We start from the raw sequence: 18,863 nt of genomic DNA on the forward strand, positions 1-18,863 counted from the left end.
TATTACCCTCTTGGTCATACATCTGAAGACTGATATTTCACGCTTACAGGGTAACTGAATTAGTATATACTACCGTTCAAATGTCGTGGATCAGTGCAATTGTTTTTGGAAGAAATTAATAATTTTATTCAGCAAGGATGAAAAATCACAGTAAAGACATTTATGTTGCAATCTTATTTTTGTCAAATAATTGCTATTCTGTTCTTTTTAAAGTCCCGAATAAAAATATAAGTTTTTTGACTTTCTTACGGCAGAAGTATTCAAAGCGGCCAAGAATCCCAGTATTCTGGGAACCTTGGTCGCTTTGAATGGCCAAGGCCCGGACAAGAGACCATATGGGTAGGTTAAGCAACCAATCATGTTTAGTTTTGTGCCGTGTCATGTTAAGGGGCGTGGAAATGTCCCCACAATAACAGACCGGTGTGTAAAACTTTTGGACATATTTTATATACTTTATATTTTTTATACTTTGCAGTAAAATTGAAATATTTCACATACGTTTGAAAATCCAGAATTTAGTTGATCCTGATAGTTGTTGCCCATTGTCACAGTTGTCTTCCATGAGGCATCACAGCTTTTTTGTTTCCAGGTGGAACGTTAAAGAACGAGTCACGCACATCTCCTGGAAATCCTGTATAATTCAACCAATCCGATGACGACTTTGAAACTCCTGAAGTTTTTCCAGCTTTGTGTGCCGTATGCATCAGAAGTTCAGCCAACGGTTTGTGTGTGAGATGTCAGAGGCTGAGACTACCATGCACCAATATTTTTTTTTATTTTCAAACATTCAAAACTTACAGTCCTCATTACATCACCCTGCACTTCATCTTCTTTTCAATCATTCTGTCCAATCAAATGCTCTCTAGGATCTAAAACGTTCTGCCCCCTACAAAAAGAATCTGAAATAGTGGTCGACCGGTATTTATGTAATTTTTTTTCAGCTGATGCCGATATCTTGGAAAGCTTTATATATAGCCAATATAAAGCCAATATAATTTTTAAAATTAGAATTACTAATATTTAGGAAATTTGAAATCATTAACAATGGATTAAAAAAAAATGTGTAAAATAAACATACTTAAACAATAGATGACAAATTATTTTTTTCACAAATAAATAAATATTCTATAAAAATAGAATAAAAAGGAAGTAAACACTATAACCAACAGGGCACTCAGTATTCTGGGAACTTTGTGTGCTTTGGGAATCATATTTTTAAATAAAGCCAAGGTAACATTAATTTTACATACAGCTCACAGTGAAAATGACATGAATATGACAGTGGGCAAATGCATAAAGCGCAGCATAATTTGAAATCACGTATTTAAAGTTTAAAGCATTCAATTCACACAGACCGACCATCACACAGAGAACATGCGATCATACTGGATACACATACACACTTCACAAGATCTCAAAGCTGGATTCGACTGAGTTTGCAAGGTTTGTGAAATTAAATGTTCATTAGTCATCTAAAGATTTGTTTAAATTAAATAAATGTGTATTTACTTAATGCTGATGGCAAACTAATAATAAATACTAATATAAAAGCAATCGTTATGATACTTTTTAATACATTCATTCCTTTGTTTAACCGTTCTATCTGATTGTTATACAGACTGCTATCCGTATTAGACAGAACTGTTAACAGTGAACAAGAGGGAGAATGTGAGCTGTGAGCACTTTTTCAGTGCCATCAAAATAAAAAGTCTGCCACGCCGTCAAAATAAAAGAGCACATCGGCCAAGCAGAAAAACTTATCGGCCGATGCGGATATTTGAAAAATGCCAAATATTGGCCGATATATCTGCCTTGGCAATATATCGGTCGATCACTACACTGAAATTGTGGCTGAAATTAATTACTTCTTTCTGTTCTATTCATATGTAATCCTATAAAAAATGTATCCTGGTTTCCACAAAAAATTTTAAACAGCACAACCATTTTCAACTTTGATACTAATAAAAAATGTTTACTAATAAGAATGACTTCTGAAGGATCATGTGACACTGAAGACTGGAGAAATGACTGCTAAAATTTAAGCTTTGCCATAACAGAAATAAATGATATTTTAAAATATTAAAATAAAAAATAGATATTTTCAGTTATAGTAATAGTTCACAATGTTACAGTTTTTACTGTATTTTTGTTTAAATAAATGCATCCTTGGTGAGCAAAAGAGAATTCTTTCAAAGATGAAAAAAATATAGACATCAAACTTTTACAGTTGTTTTTTTTTTTTTGTTCTTTAGATCACTGGACGAAATTTAGCAGCATTATATATATTCTAGTTTCATTCAATAGTTTTACTTTAATTTTGAAGAATGATAGTTGCCCTTTAAATGTTTGTTTGCGGTGCTGCCTGCTAAGTGGATTACTAAAAATGATTTTCTGTTCACTTTTACAAACGATGGATGTAACCATTTGTAAGTTCTCGTTTCCAGTTGCAACTTTTACATTTCCCAATGTTCCTTTAAATCCTGGTATATAGCTACAGGATGTTGTAGCTCATAACAATGAAATAACAAGGGAAATGACCGGGGTTTAAAAAAAAAGCTCTGAAGAGTCTCGACCTGACGAGTCTGTCTCTCCCCGGACCTCAGTGGGCAGTCCAATTTTGGTGTACCGATGTCCAAACATAGCTGCAAGAAAATGAGAGAATAGCCACAGAGGGAAATCATTTATCACATGAGTGACTCAGAACTACTACTTTCATCACCACAGGTTCTTGATCAGTGTGCCACAGCTGTGCAAATGCTCATTATTCCTCTGCCTCAGCATGCCTTGTGTTCATTGTAGGAGGAGGTACATGAACACATTGAGTGGTTTATAGAAACATAACTCATCTTTAAACATATAGCAGGACATCAGTCTACAGACTGGATTAGAAATGACATGTTTCCTGTCAGGGTTTTGCTGGTAACCCAGTCCCAATCAGTATAGAAACTGCTGTTCGTGTCATTCACATTTTATGTCCCTTTTTCATATTTAAAATGGATGGATTTGTGACTGATTAGATTTAGCTAACATTACATCTCAATGGCGGAGCAAATGAGAAATATGATTCTTCAGCAGGGGGTTTGTTATGGTTTTGCTGCTGCAGGGTCTGATAATTATCATTTGATTTCAAACAAAAACAAACAATATTAACTTAAACCAAAGCTAAAGTATTAAAGTGTATTCACTAGTTTAATCTGTAAGATTTATTTTTGGTGTTTTAGACTTTATTAGGATAGGGCAGTGTGGAGGAGACAGGAAGTGAAGTGGGGGAGAGACGGGGGGATTTGAACTTGGGACACCCGTAGTGCAAAAGTGCTGTATGTCTGTGCGATGCCCACAAGGCTATTGACGCATAATCTGTATTAAGGTCTTAAATTTAATTTTGCATTAAAATGTAAAATTTTATTTTGTAATGTATTTTAAATGATCCTTCTGAAATCATTTTAATATGCTGATTTGCTGCTCAAGAAAACATGGCCTATTATTATCAGTGTTGAATTTTTTTTTTTTTTTTTTTTGATTAATAGAAAGTACATTTAGAAAAATAAAAAAACAAAACTTGAAACGTTTATTTGAAATAGAAAATTCTAAAATGGATCAATTTTATATGTCCTTGCTAAATAGTAGTATTCATTTAATTTTTTCAGATCTTACTGATTCCAATTAATAGTAGCGTACATGTATTACTGATTATTATAATAACTTGACAATTCATGATAAAGCATGTAAATTCATTCATTTAGTAGTTGATATGTATAAATCTTCACCAAGGGCTTTGAAATGTCCCCTGTACTTTTTATTTTCAGAGAGCTGTTGTGAATGTTGAGGGATTTGCTTTCAAATTGTGGCCTTAAGCTCTGTCTTTCACATTAATCACCATTGAAGGGCTTCTTTAAAGACAGCACAGATTATTTTTGGGTACGTTTGGGTGTGTAACAGCTGTGGCTGTTAGGACACACATCTGTTAGCCACCAGCTGAAACAGAGCACATGAATGCATTGTGATGCATTACAAATTCAATTCACAAAATACTTCTTCTTTTTTTTTGTTCTGAGGCAGCTTGCCTATATTATATTGCCTATACACTTGCATAATTTCCCTTTCATCCTGAGAAACACACATCTGATAGAATCAAGGAGGGAGGAGGGCATCAGCCAGGACACACGTTCAAAGCGTGTATACGAGTAAAGCAAAGAGTTTACATGTTTCCTAGCTATTCATACAAGGTTTCTTTCTTTTAAAGATCAGTGGGCTGCTCGGAGGAAACAGGATTCGTTGACACCCTGTTGTTTACTGTCATTCATCAGAATATTTGAAGAGATTTCCATGAGCTGAGACCCTCAGGAGCATGTTCTGTTTGCCACGCTTTCAGTTTCACAGCGGTTTTGATTTTTAAAATGATATCCACCTAAAGACCGTGAAGCGGGGTCGAGGGGTTCTCCCCTTCCTCGTGCTGCCGCGGTTGCTAGGAAACTGTGTGTCAAGGGTCTGTCACTAGTATGTTAAGTTTCTGTCTTTTCTGAGGAGATCTTGCCCAATTTTGATTTCATTTATTAGTCGGCAGACTTGCTTGTAATAAATATATAAATATTGCAGTTCACAAAGTTCAAAAGCTGCTTTTCTAGTCGTAATTTTGGTCTTCCAGGGAATATATCTGATATTTTCTCCACCTGTTGGCCCATATGAGCATTGGAAATGCCTCCAGATTCCCAGTGTTTGGATTTGCCCCTCGAGGTGTGGCCAGTGATGCAGTTCTTCTGGAATTCTACGATAATTAATCATAAATGAATCACAGACCTTTTTTAGCTGTTTTATAACCATCCTCTTCTCTTTTTGTCTGCCTCTCCAGGCTTTGGACCAGGACCGAACAGCTTTACAAAAGGTCAAGAAATCCGTCAAAGCAATCTACAACTCGGGTCAAGGTGAGTTTTGACCCAGCTCTTCAACAGTACTTCTGGAAATATTCAAATATGATTCAAAATTTTCAGAGAAAGTTACTCTTCGATACGATGCATAGCTGTAAAAAAGGTCAAAGTGACTTTCAACTTGTTTAATTGACAAATACCTGGTGAAGTGCCATTCTAACTGACAATCCTGAAGAGAGTCATACTGCTTGCTTTTCCCAGGCTCCTTTGCTACCGTCTCTTCCCCCATTCCTTCTAGGGAAACTCGAATGCTTACATGCCCTCAAGGGTAAATCAGCATGAAAGGTCAGGAAATCCTCCAGACCATCTCATGAGTGGTTTTTGGCTCATCCAGTCCCTTCTTTGCCCTTGTAGGGCAGTCAGCTTGTAACTCTTCAATGTCATTTCTCTCCTATTGGCCAAGCACACAGTCCGGATGCCAAATATCGGTGCCTGTTTAATAAAGGTCTCATAATGCCTAATATTTACAGTCATCTCTTGTGGATCGAAAATTGACAAAGACATTGACATTTGCAAAGTTGGGATCAGGGCTGGAGACTGAGTACCAAACAGTGTGTGGATGAAAGTATATTTAGGACTCAAAAACAGGACAGATGAATGAGTTCTGCTGCTGTGTGACCTAGAGATAAATCACAATGGACGACTAGACTATAAAAGTATAAAAAGTACGGTGGCCGAGAGAGCTCAACACGCTGCAACTTAAGAAAACACATGCAAATTGAAAAAAACACCAGCAAATGAAGAAAACGTCTTCATCAGTTTGACAACACAAGTGTTGCAAATCATCACAACACATGCATATAACGAAACGCTCTGCAATTTGCATGTGTTGTGATGATTTGCAGCTCGTTTCGTTATATGTATGTGTTGTGATGATTTGCAGCTCGTTTCGTTATATGCATGTGTTGCGAAGATGTCTTTGGCTCTTGTGCTGTTTGATCAGTTAGCTTGTTATGAGTTTATTAAAATCACAGGGTTATTAAGAACTGCATTTGATGGGATCGAAAACAGCCTAATTATACAGGGCTTCCAGTCAAGAAATTTATAAGAAATTCCAGAAATTATGATTACGATGATTATTATTATCAGTTGTAGTAGTAGTATTGCTGCTATTAATGATAATATTATTATTATCATTAATAGCAGCAATACTACTACTACTACAACTGATAATAATAATAATAATAGTAAAATAGGATTATTAATAATGATTGTATTATTATAACACCTTTCATAATAAAAATGAAGCTCAAAGTCTCAAAGTGCTTCACAATATATTTCAAAATTAAAAATCTAAATAATGCTGTCAAATTTATTAATCGCGATTAATTGCAACCAAAATAAAAGTTTGTGTATATATAAATACACACACATACATGTATATCACATATATTTCTTAAATGTACATGTATGTGTGTATGTTTATATATACATATACGTAATACACAATGTAAACACAAACTTTTATTTTGGATGTGATTAATTGTGATTAATCGATTTGACATCAAAAAAAAAAAAACTTAAGAAGGAGCACTGTTTTACACAACAGTTGTACTTGCTTTTGCATTATTTTAAGTAATACAAAATATGTATGTCTGTCAAATCTTTTGAGTGGAAGTTCATGCATTTGGGAGAGATTTAAAACTGGTCAGAAAAAAGAAACACTTCTTTTGGTTCATTAATGGTTTGCAGGGAGGACTTTTATTAATGCTTCGAGATTCCCTTAGGTTGTTCCTCTGGGTCCAGCTGGTCATTTAAAGAAGGTGACAGAGCATCAGATCTCCATGTGGTGGTTTTAAGTGATGTGATATGTAAGACTTCCTCTTGTGAGCTGAGGTGCTTGATCAGATTGATTGGCTGACCTCTCTCTGACCTCAGTATCCCTTAGAGAGCACTCGGCCTCTGCACCTCTTCAGCAATGCAGAGACATCACAATCATGATTCAGCAAATGCCAGCAGATTGTCACCTTTTCGGTTTGTGAATGAAATCACTCCAGCTCCAGCTGAATGTTGCAGCTCATGATGCACATCACTCTGCTCACTTGTCTTCCTGAAGTGTGGAGCATCTCATGTTATGCTATTAAAGGGTTAGTTCACCCGAGAATGAAAATTCATCCATCTTCTACTCACCTTCGAAGCATCCTAGGTGTATGTGACTTTCTTTTTTTTTTCTTTCTTCTGAACTGTTGACAACAAACACCTGCTTACCCCCATTGAAAGGCTTGGAAGAGGAAACACAATTTTTAATATAAGTCCGATTGGATTATTCTGAAAGAAGAAAGTCACATAAACCTAGAATGCTTCGAGGGTGAGTAGAAGATGGACGAATTTCCATTCTCAGGTGAACTAACTCTTTAAATGCAGGGTGTTACTGTGGGCGGCAGGCTGAGGATGTAAACCGGCTCCTGCTGTGTTATCGACTCTCTGCTGTGTGCATTGCAGGTGGCCTCTGAGTCACAATCCTGTTTAATCAGATGTGACAGTATAGTAAGCACTCTAATCGGCTCCTGATGATTAATACCTGAGCTCTTGACACTTGGCATGGGGCTTTTATTCTCTGTTGAATTGCAGAGGTCTGCTTATGTCACTTTGCTTACAGTCTTGTTTAGATCTGTCTGCGATCTTTTAATCTGTCTGTGACATGCACAATCTACTTATCTTCAAAAATCTCAACAGTTAACAAAATTTATGTTTGCAATGATTTGATAATTTTTTTATCTAGTGGCTTATATTAGTATTAGTATTTAATGTATGTAACTGTAATTAATGTTTACTTAATGTAAAACTGTTTGTATGTAATTAATGCAAGATGCTATGCAAATAATAATAACAAATATATTTGTAGTAGTAATATATTTTATAATTTATATTTATAATTTATGAAATTTGAATACAATCTATAAATGAAATTCATATTAATAATAAATAGTAGTAGTGTTTATTTTGTGTAATGTATATATAAAAGGTTCTATATAAATCAAAATAATATAATAATAATTGTATTTTATTGTCTTTATTGTCTGCGGAAATTAGCTAAATTTATAATTGATAAGACAGTGATGACTGCTTTTTATAAGGCATATGTTGAATCAATTTGAACTTTTTCATTGATTTGTTGGTTTGCCTCTTTAAAGGTCAAACTAAAGGAGTGTCTATCAAAGGTTGTAAATAACTGCAGTAAAGTACTGGGCGTGAAATTGCCTGGGTTGTCAGATTTGTTTGACATTCAGGTGATAAAGAAAGTGCATGACATTATATCTGACTCATCTCACCCTCTTTATGATTAATTTCAGACCATCCCCTTAGGATCCTTGTATAGGGTCCCTTTAGCTAGGACAAACCGATTAAAAATTTTTGTTTATTTGTTTGTTTGTTGTTTGTGGAGAGTTTACACATTAATTTAAATGAGCACCTCTAAGGTTCCCTTAGGTTCCTCTGAATCCAAAAAAAGCTGCAGCAAACCTTCCCAGCTCGTTTAAAGAAAGTGACAGTCCCCTACTTCAGGGGAACCAGATGTCTTATCTCCACCCAACAACACAAATGACCTAATAATGTCACTCTGTCATGGGTTGGGGTCCCAGTGTGGAACTATGGGAAGATGATGAATCAGTCCCAGATGCTGGTGTTGTCAATACTGCTTCCTTATATATGGAGAGCCTAAACTTCTACAGCTTTAAAGATGCTATCGTTAGAACTTCTTTTCATGTTCTTTATCAAACAAAAGACTGTTTCTGGGTTTTTTTTTGGTATGGACAAATTGTTAATGGGAACCTACATTATTTTCCTGTGGGTCATGATGATCTTGATCACTCTCTGTCTGTGCCCAGTGAGGTGCATGTTTGTATTGGAAGGGCTATTATTGGTTTAGTTTACATCCTGTGGGCTGAGATTTACACAGAACCTGTCCTAGTTGACAAATGTACAGGGAATTGTGGAATTCTCTTTTCTTCCTTCACATTATGATATTTAAATAGGTGTGTTCAACTTGAAGCGGTGCAGAGTAGACCGATTGCTGTATGACATCAGTGTACCATGAGAGCGATTAGAGAGCAAATAGCTCCGTAAGCTTTTGAATCACTCTTGCGGTACTTTGATGTCATACAGCGATTGATCTGCGCAGCGCCGCCTCAATTCACACACACCAGTTTAAGGGTTAGCTCACCCAAAAATGTAAATTCTGTCATTAATTTCTCACCCTCATGTTATTCCAAAACGCATAAGACCTTTGTTCATCTTCATAACTTAAATTAAGATATTTTTGATGAAATCCGAGAGCTCTCTGACCCTCCATAGACAGCAACACCACTACCATGTTCAAGGCCCAGAAAGGTAGTAAGGACACTGTTAAAATATCTGCTGTGGGATTGATGGAGTGTTCAGGCAATGTGTTTGAAAACATTATTGTGTTATAGTTTTTATTTTGCAATTCCGTTGGTAATTCTAGTGGTACAGAAATTACACACTTCATCTTTAAATAAAATAGATTCCAATGCTAAAATAACATGGATGGCTTGTTCTTGTTCTCTACAGAGCATGTGCAGAATGAAGAGATTTACGGACAGGCACTGGACAAGTTTGGCAGTAACTTCATCAGCCGAGATAACTCTGATCTGGGAACAGCCTTCATCAAGTTCTCTGGCCTTATCAAGGAACTGGCCGCTCTCCTCAAGAACCTGGTAAAGGGAAAGTGGAATTTTTTTTTATTTTTTTATTCCTATCTTATTTTCTTAGTCTTCATATTTTATTTTATTATATTTTATTATTTTTTAACATTTTTATTATTTATTTTATTTATTGTAAAGTTTTCTGATCACAAGCTGTATGATTTCTCGTCTGATTCTTCTCCTCAGCTCCAGAGTCTCAGCCACAATGTCATCTTCACCCTGGACTCTCTGCTCAAAGGAGATCTAAAGGGAGTGAAGGGGGTAAGATTTACATTGCTGTCTCTGGACTAAACTAATTGGAAAGGCCCCCTCTGATTTACTGCTCCATACCCGCCTTAAATGAATCCCTTTGAACCAAAAAACGCACTCTGTAAATCTGGTTGGAGTTAAATTACAGGGTTCTTCACGCCACTGTCCTCTATGAAACAGTGCTGAAGGAATGGCCACTTTTAGCGCTAGTAAAGTGTGTGGGAGTGTTTAAGGCCCTTTGACTCAGTCGGTTTGGAATGTTTACTGGTTGACCTGGGTAAAGAGCTCAGGCGTCAGACTGACCACTCCTGTCAGCTGCTTGTTGATGTCTCAGGCTTGAAGGCAAACATGTAGTGATTGTGAAAATGACTTACACTAAGTCTAGGGCCGTCTCACACTGAGCGGTTTTGGAAAGGCTGTCTGATTGTTTTCACATTAGCATGACCCAGGCTAAGAGCCTCTGCAGCATCAGCTGAATTTCAGCTGAGTGGAAGTGATGAGGCTTCACTTTTTTTGCTCAGTAGACCTAGGATACATACCTACCAGCCCCCATTCTTTTTCTCTCACTCTCTTATCTCGCTCATACTTTGTCTCTCTCTTTCTTTCCCCCTCTTACTCAGCGGAAACGAAAGCGTTCTCTAAAGCCTTTATTGACAAGAGGCAGAGGCAGTTGAAGGGCATAAGTGCCATCCCTGGAGAACATTATCAGCTCTTTCTAAAATCTTTCCTGCACTGGAACAGATGCCTTATAAACCATTAAAAGCACCTACTCCAGTGCTCCTTTATGTGTAACCAGGACTCACTCAGAGACTCTTAAATTCTATTAAGAAATCAAGACAAAACACCAAAACACAAGACAGCTTTTTTATTCAGTTGCATTAGAATTACTGGAGAGCACAGTATAGTGGATATACTGAATGATATGTGTGTGTGTGTGTGTGTGTATATATATATATATATATATATATATACATATACATATACATATATATATATATATATGTGTATACATATATATATATATATATATATATATATATATATATATATACACATATACATAGTTTGGACACACCTTCTCATTCAAAGAGTTTTCTTTATTTTCATGACTATGAAAATTGTAGATTCACACTGAAGGCATCAAAACTATGAATTAACACATGTGGATTTATATACATAACAAAAAAGTGTGAAACAACTGAAAATATGTCATATTGTAGGTTCTTCAAAGTAGCCACCTTTTGCTTTGATTACTGCTTTGCACACTCTTGGCATTCTCTTGATGAGCTTCAAGAGGTAGTCACCTGAAATGGTCTTCCAACAGTCTTGAAGGAGTTCCCCGAGAGATGCTTAGCAGTTGTTGGCCCTTTTGCCTTCTGTCTACGGTCCAGCTCACCCCTAAACCATCTCGATTGGGTTCAGGTCCGGTGACTGTGGAGGCCAGGTCATCTGGCGCAGCACCCCATCACTCTCCTTCTGGGTCAAATAGCCCTTGATGCCTTCAGTGTCACTCTACAATTTTCATAGTCATGAAATAAAGAAGACTCTTTGAATGAGAAGGTGTGTCATTACTATTTTTAATGTTTTTGAAAGAAGTTTCTTCTGCTCATCAAGCCTGCATTTATTTGATCAAAAATACAGAAAAAATGTAATATTGTGAAATATTATTACAACTTAAAATAATTGTTTTTAAATTTATTATACTGTAAATTATTATTTATTTCTGTGATGCAAAGCTGAATTTTTAGGATCATTATCGCATGATCCTTTAGAAATCATTCTAATATGATGATTCATTATCAAAGTTGGAAACAGTTCTGCTGCTTAATATTTTTTCAGAACATGTGATACTTTTTTAGGATACTTTGATGAATAAAAAGTAAAAAAAAAAAAAAAAAGAAGCTATGTTTTTAAAATATAAATATTTTGTAATAACAAAATACACTACTGGTCAGTAATTTGGGGTCAGTAATTTCTTTTTCTTTCTTTTTTTTAAATAAAATCAATACTTTTATTCAGCAAGGATGTGCTAAATTTATAAAAAGTGATAGTAAAGAAAATATATTATTAGAATTTTTTTTTTATTTTGAATAAATTCAGTTCTTTTTAACCTTTTATTCATCAAATATATTAGACAGCAGAACTGTTTCCAACACTCATAATAAATCAGAATATTAGAATGATTTCTAAATGATCATGTGATAGACTGGATGTTACATGTGACACTGAAGGCTGGAGTAATGATGCTGAAAATTCAGCTTTGCATCACAGGAATAAATTATTTTGTTAAAGTGTATTCAAATAGAAAACTATTATTTTAAGTTGTAATAATATTTCACAATATTACTGTTTTTTCTGTATTATTGATCAAATAAATGCAGGCTTGATGAACAGAAGAAACTTCTTTCAAAAACATTAAAAATAGTAATGTTTCCAAACTTTTGGTCTGTACTGTATATATATATATATATATATATATATATATATATATATATATATAATTGTTTTTAAATCCAAATTTTGTGTGCATTCCTACTTCAGCTTCAAGCTTTATTTGATATGCAAAACAACATAATAAATGGGAACTCTTAAAAATAGGAATGAAAAACTACATAAAAGTGTAGAACAGCACCGAGGGAGACCTGTCACATCTTTTCACGCTCTGATTTATATGTATTCAGAAGCAAAAACTGCTGTGAGCTTGTGGATTCTGCTTCAGCAGTATGAATATATTCATGCTTTAAGCAAATTTATGCTCATGCCCTTTCTAAGGAGCCAGCAAGCTGATACACCTCAGGTAAAGTAACACACTCCAAAACATCAGCGTATGTTTCATGATCAATTATTATTTGAGCAGATGAACATTTGGGCAATAGCAAAGTGAATAACGTCATTAACTCCAGAGAATAGGTTCCTGAGAGTGGGAAAATCTGATAAAGCAATTGCATTACCACAGTCCATATCAGTCACTACTGTACATCAGCGCAGTGAGTTTCAAAGTAGTGATCAAATCTCTTGATTTCTTTGGCGCTTTATATTGTATAATAATGTGTTCAGTTTAATAACTGTGAAAAATGGTCTATAACTCTGCACAGTAAACCTAATAGCTTCCTGCACTATTTCCCCAACACAGGATCTCAAAAAGCCTTTCGACAAGGCCTGGAAAGACTATGAGACCAAGTTGTAAGTAGCATTATTGTGTGTTTATGTTCTTTTGTCATGTATATAAAATGTTGTTTAATGTAATTTTTTGATAAACAGCTGTTTTATGGCTATGCTCAAACAAAAATATATCATCATCATCATAGTCATCTTCTGTTTCTTGCCTTCTTGTTGTAGCACAAAGATTGAGAAGGAGAAGAGGGAACATGCCAAGCAGCACGGCATGATCCGTACAGAGATCACCGGCGCAGAGATCGCAGAGGAGATGGAGAAGGAACGCAGGATCTTTCAACTGCAGATGTGTGAGGTGTGTGGGCTTCTGAAAATGGAAACTTTCTGTCTCTTTACTTCTTGTTTCACCAAGAGAAGTTAGCTTGATGGTAGTTTTGTTTCTTGCTCTATTCTGCCGTGACGTCTTCTCTGACTTGAGGTATTGTGAAAGGCCAAGAGATTTTCAGATGCATTCGTGTTTCACTCAGCAGCTCTGGCGCAAGCTTTGAAGCGGCTGCTTGAGACTTCATGGCTTGGCAGTGTCTTAGCTCATGAATATTAATTAGGCCATTCTGACGTTGCTAGGTAACAATGCTGAACCATCCATTCACATAACCTGATTAATATTCATGAGTCTAGCAACAGTGGGCTTTGGATTTGGATTTGGATTCAGGTGCAGAATATGCTTGAGTATAGACATACCAGGATATCAGATCAGCTTTATGTTTAAACATAATTTTATTGTTTATTTAATAATAATTTTAAATAATTTTATTGTTTTAATGTTGTTTTTATACATATTGTATACACAGACACACAAACACACACACACACACGCACATATATATATATATCTAAGATTAATTTATCTGGTGATCAGGTCTGGAGTAGAGAATTGAATTTTAAGATCCAAACAAAAAATGATAAGCAACAATTTAATGCTTAAATATGAAGTGCAAAACATTTAATCATCAAATTAAACAAAAACAGTTCCAAGGCTCAATTAATAAATAAAACAGATTTTAATAGAATTGGATTTCATGATCAAAACAATAGACAGATAAACGTATAATACAACTAACTGCAATACTAATAATACTAATACAAATACTACTGCTAATAATAATATTACTAACTGCAAGCAGAGTGATACAAACAGTAAAACCATTGGAGTTCTGATGTCACTAGAATATTGCACTCCTCAGAGCCAATCAGAATCAAGGATGATGTGAAAATTAAAATAACAGCTGAGGCAGGCTAAAGTGGTACCCTCTGTTTTATATATCTGTTTTATACCAGATGTGGTAGGGTGGGGCATTTAAACACAATTCCTATTGCTGAGCCACTTTAACCACTTCAAAGCATGCGTGTGTGTTTAGAAGTGTGCAGTGTTGGTGTATTTTCCTGTTAACACACCAGTGTCTCTGTGCTTTATTGTCCATGGTTCCCAACAGTACCTGATCAAAGTGAACGAGATTAAGACCAAGAAGGGAGTGGATCTCCTCCAGAATCTCATCAAGTATTATCATGCACAGTGCAAGTGAGTGTCCCAGAATCCTGTTTCCTCGTATTAGATGTGCACTGTTACTGTAATTCCTAAGAATTGTCTCCTAGATTAGTTAAGATGTCCGTATTAATGGTGTGAAGTGGAGATATAGTACCTTTTGAAGAGTTTGAAATTGTACACAGTTATTAAATGAACACTACGTTCAAAGTTTCAAGGTCAGTGATAAATTTTATATATATATATATATATATGTATATAATTAATACTTTTATACGGCAAGGAAAAAAGCTCAAAATGACAGTGAAGCCATTTATAATGTTATAAAAGTCTTCTATTTTAAATAAATGCTGTTCTTTTGAACTTTCCATTCATCAAAGATTCATGAAAAAAAAAAATCTCTGTTTTCACAAAAAAGCAAAAAAAAAAAAACCTTTTGAATATTATTTGATGTAGTGTTGAAAAAATACAGCCTCACGTTTGCTCTTCTTGTGTTTTCTCTTAGTTTTTTCCAGGATGGCTTGAAAACCGCTGACAAGTTGAAGCAGTATATAGAGAAATTAGCAGCTGATCTCTATAATGTTAGTTAACCTTTCAATTTATAATTATTGTTTTTGCTGTTTTCTGTTCATATGTTGTTAGTTCAGTTATTATACAGCTCTACGTGTGAGAACATTAGGATCATATTGAATATGTTTTCTTGAGACAAGCATTATTAATATGAGCCTCTGAGAGTAAAATATTGTCTCATATTCAGACAGAAAATGTTTAGCTCAAATCAAACTGTTCCTTCGAAATGTTTAATGTTCACTAGCAATGCCTCCTCAAGAGAACATTTACTGTTATGAAACATCTTAAAATGAGATGTTTGTTTTATTGCTTATTTCGCCCTATATTTTAACACATTACATTTGTATTGTCAGATAAAACAGACCCAGGACGAAGAGAAAAAACAGCTCACAGCTCTAAGAGACCTCATTAAATCGTCTTTACAACTGGACCAGAAAGAGGTAGGTACATCACCGGAGGATATACCCTCTGCCTTTAATCCAAAATGCTTTTTGTCTTTGATTTACTGATCACAGAGTAATTTATCAGAATAGTACCAATTCCTTTCAGAAACATTGTGTAGAACTGGATTTACATGGTGTACTCGACATTAAAGGTATGAGTCCGGATGTGAATTTGCTTTTCATGTCCAGTATGTCATGACATTTGCCACCTCTGTGAGACATGTGAAGGAGGTTTTCAGTGTTTGTGTGCAAGCGCACACGTTGGTTCTCCTGAGAGAGAGGAAACATGGACACGAGGGTCAGGCAGTGACAACACAAGCTCTTTTGTAGAGCCCAGCGTTTGATCTTTTATGTGTTTTGTTTGGAGTTGATGTCCATTTGAACCGGACGTCTCTGGACTCAATTGAATAACAATGTTCTGCGTTGTATTATCCTCGAACGCTGCTGTGAATATTGTATAATGTAAGGTTCGCTCTGATTTTTATTCTATGCACACTGCAATAATAACAATCTGACATCTGCATTTCTGATTCCTCTTTCTCTTTCACTGCTTTCCAACTGAAGTCTAGGAGAGTAAGTTTATTAAACTAACATCTAATGTTGCCAGACTGCTTTTTTCCCTTTTGATTTTATTCTTGATATAATGTGTGTTCGAAAGTCTGAAAGCGCTGCTATAAAAGCTTTTAATTTAACCTTTAGTTTTTGCATTTTTTATATTTAATAATGTAGAATTAGATAATCATTATATTTTCCCCTTCATTTTACATCAAAATTAAAAAATGTTCTTTTCAGTTTTAATGAAAAAAAAAAGAAAAAAAAAATCCCAGACTTTTAATGTAGTTTCAGACTTTTGATCGCTCTATTTTTTTCTTCTTCAAGAAATAAACGTTTTCACTCGAACTATAATCATGTCATACTTTTTATTTATTCGATTATGGCTTTTTTTTGTTTCTTGATGGCGTGCAGGATTCTCAGAGCAAGCAGAGCGGTTACAGTATGCACCAGCTACAGGGCAATAAGGTGTTTGGCAGTGAGAAGAAGGGCTATCTGTTTAAGAAGAGTGATGGGTGAGCTCACAGTTTGACAGAAATGTAGTCTGATGTTGTTGTTGTTTTTAAATATTCTGTGTAGTGCCACTTAATTGTCTCTTAATCGTGCCTAATGGAATTGGCTACACTGTAATGAATCGATTCAACATTAGCACATTGCTTCTGAGCACTGCTTTCTCAGGCTTTATAGTGTCAAGCCGTTCAAATAAATACAGTACAAACATCAGGTACCAAGACACTTTTCCATAGATGCAACATTGGCACTCTCCTTAAATAAGTTTTTAAAGAAACAGGGGCACAAATGTTATGTTTAAATAGTTATTTAAATAAATTTATGTTCATTCGTTAGAAAGGATGTTATCTAACGTACAACTATTCTATATTATTTTTTTCCCCAGTCTGGTCCATTATGAAATTAATATTTTTATCCAGGAAGGACACACCAAATTGAATAATGGTGACAGATAATGTTACAAAACACACTGCTTTAACAGTTTTACATTAATGATGTTTTCAACATTGGTACAAATATGAGATGTGTCTTGAGAATCAGCATATTAATGATTTCTGAAGGATCGTGTGCTGGTGGAGACTGCATGAGACAAAACGGAATTTGAATTCATTTGCTTTTTTTCCAATTCTTAGAGATGCCAAGGAAGGATGTAATCATTTTTTTTTCTCAGGATCCGCAAAGTGTGGCAGAGGAGGAAGTGCTCAGTGAAAAACGGCATTCTCACCATCTCCCATGCCACAGTGAGTACATGTCAAACTGCAGGATATACTCATGTTTCATGACTAGCTGATATTTGCACTAAAAGGATAATTGTCTCATTATAATACTACTTACCAATCGACAGAAGGCAATATTTTGAAGTTACATTTTTTTTTTAATTATAGCTGCAGCTTTCAAGCTGTTGTATATAAACAGTGATGCAACACAGCTGCCACAGTTTAATTATCTTAAGACATTTCGTTTCCTCATTATAGCACTGAAAACTCTCACTCGCTGTGTGAAGGTGAACGTGGGGGTTAGTGCTGCCCAGGCCAGTTACCATAGAAACATGCACCCAGTGCGGTCTGACTCATACACTAATGATATTAGCTTGAACGAGACCCAGCATGCTCTGGGCCCCAGGTGGTCTATGAGTTTCCTCGTGTAATCTGCTGTAAGGACGCTGTTGCTCAGCAGATGCCGTGCGGAGTGAATGCATTCTGCTCTCCGATCTCTGTGGCAATGTGCTCATATTCCTGTCTGATAGTATTTTAATGTGAAGAACTTTTCTGCCATCACGTCTCTGTGTTTTATCAGCATAAAAGTGCTCTTGCAGTGCTGGTATTTCTGTTCAGTCACCTTGGGTTTAACAAAATGAAGTTTTAATTTGTATGAATTATTCACAAGCAAAACAATGAGTCATGATAGTTGTTGCATTAATATTGTACATGAATGTTTCCTGGATTTATTGAATGGTAATACAGTGGGTTAAACACATCTCATGGTTTTTTCTTAAGGCTGTCATTTTTGACGAAAAAGCTGGTTGCAAATGGAGCATCCAATACAGGATGTATTGTAAATGTATATAAATAATTATTGAAATAACTTAAAAACACATGCAATAAAATTATTTATAACAACAAATAACATATTAGTTTTTTTTTTATTTACAAAAATAGCTGAAATTCAAAAATTGAACATTCATAAAAAGCAATGGGATTTTTTTTTAACTTATTGTAACTAAGTAATGCTTCCAGGTCAACCCTCTGGTTGTTAGCCAGGGAAATGCCTTCACCCTATTGACATATTTGGCCTTACAGGACAAGTGACACGTCCATCGAGTCTCAAACTGGCCGAGTCTCATCAAGCTATCTTCACTGCTGAGTCCTGCTGAAGCTGTGTTGTGTCTGTCTATCTGCGCAACCCTCTACATTTCAAATAAATCACTTGCATATTGCAAATTCTCTGATTTTACTCGCCAGTGTGTGAGTTGGAGGCTAAGTATAAGTTGAGCACGTATATATTTTTGCTCGCCGAACACTCTGACTGAACGCTTCAGAGTTTCACCCTCCATAAAGTGATCTGTGATATTTCTCAGCTCATCTGAATGAATGTGCAACGCACCTGTATTTGATGTACCATAAACTTTAGTCACATTTTCACACACATGCAGAGAAAGAGAGAAAGAGAGAATTGACGATATGTAAACAATATTCTTTGTTGTATTTTCTTGTCAAAATAATGGTGTTCTTTTGGAATTCTTCAGCTTTTAAGAACTGCCGGGTTTTGTGGAAGTGGGCGGAGCTAATGCGCA

At 35.4% G+C, this 18,863-nt stretch overlaps 1 protein-coding gene across 2 annotated transcripts in view; it reads left to right on the forward strand.

The window, feature by feature from the left end:
• asap1a (ArfGAP with SH3 domain, ankyrin repeat and PH domain 1a) overlaps positions 1–18,863 on the forward strand; it is a 53,008-nt gene that overhangs the window by 21,149 nt on the left and 12,996 nt on the right. For both annotated transcript variants that reach the window (XM_059501710.1, XM_059501709.1), the window contains exons 4-13: positions 4,850–4,922; positions 9,456–9,601; positions 9,776–9,850; positions 12,972–13,021; positions 13,178–13,307; positions 14,446–14,531; positions 15,001–15,076; positions 15,419–15,505; positions 16,475–16,575; positions 17,241–17,310. In XM_059501710.1, coding sequence (XP_059357693.1) covers positions 4,850–4,922; positions 9,456–9,601; positions 9,776–9,850; positions 12,972–13,021; positions 13,178–13,307; positions 14,446–14,531; positions 15,001–15,076; positions 15,419–15,505; positions 16,475–16,575; positions 17,241–17,310 — 894 coding nt within the window. The remainder of the gene's footprint in view (positions 1–4,849; positions 4,923–9,455; positions 9,602–9,775; positions 9,851–12,971; positions 13,022–13,177; positions 13,308–14,445; positions 14,532–15,000; positions 15,077–15,418; positions 15,506–16,474; positions 16,576–17,240; positions 17,311–18,863) is intronic.

The sequence above is a fragment of the Carassius carassius genome, chromosome 20 (genome assembly GCF_963082965.1).
Source record: "Carassius carassius chromosome 20, fCarCar2.1, whole genome shotgun sequence".
In the NCBI taxonomy this organism is placed as follows: domain Eukaryota; kingdom Metazoa; phylum Chordata; class Actinopteri; order Cypriniformes; family Cyprinidae; genus Carassius; species Carassius carassius.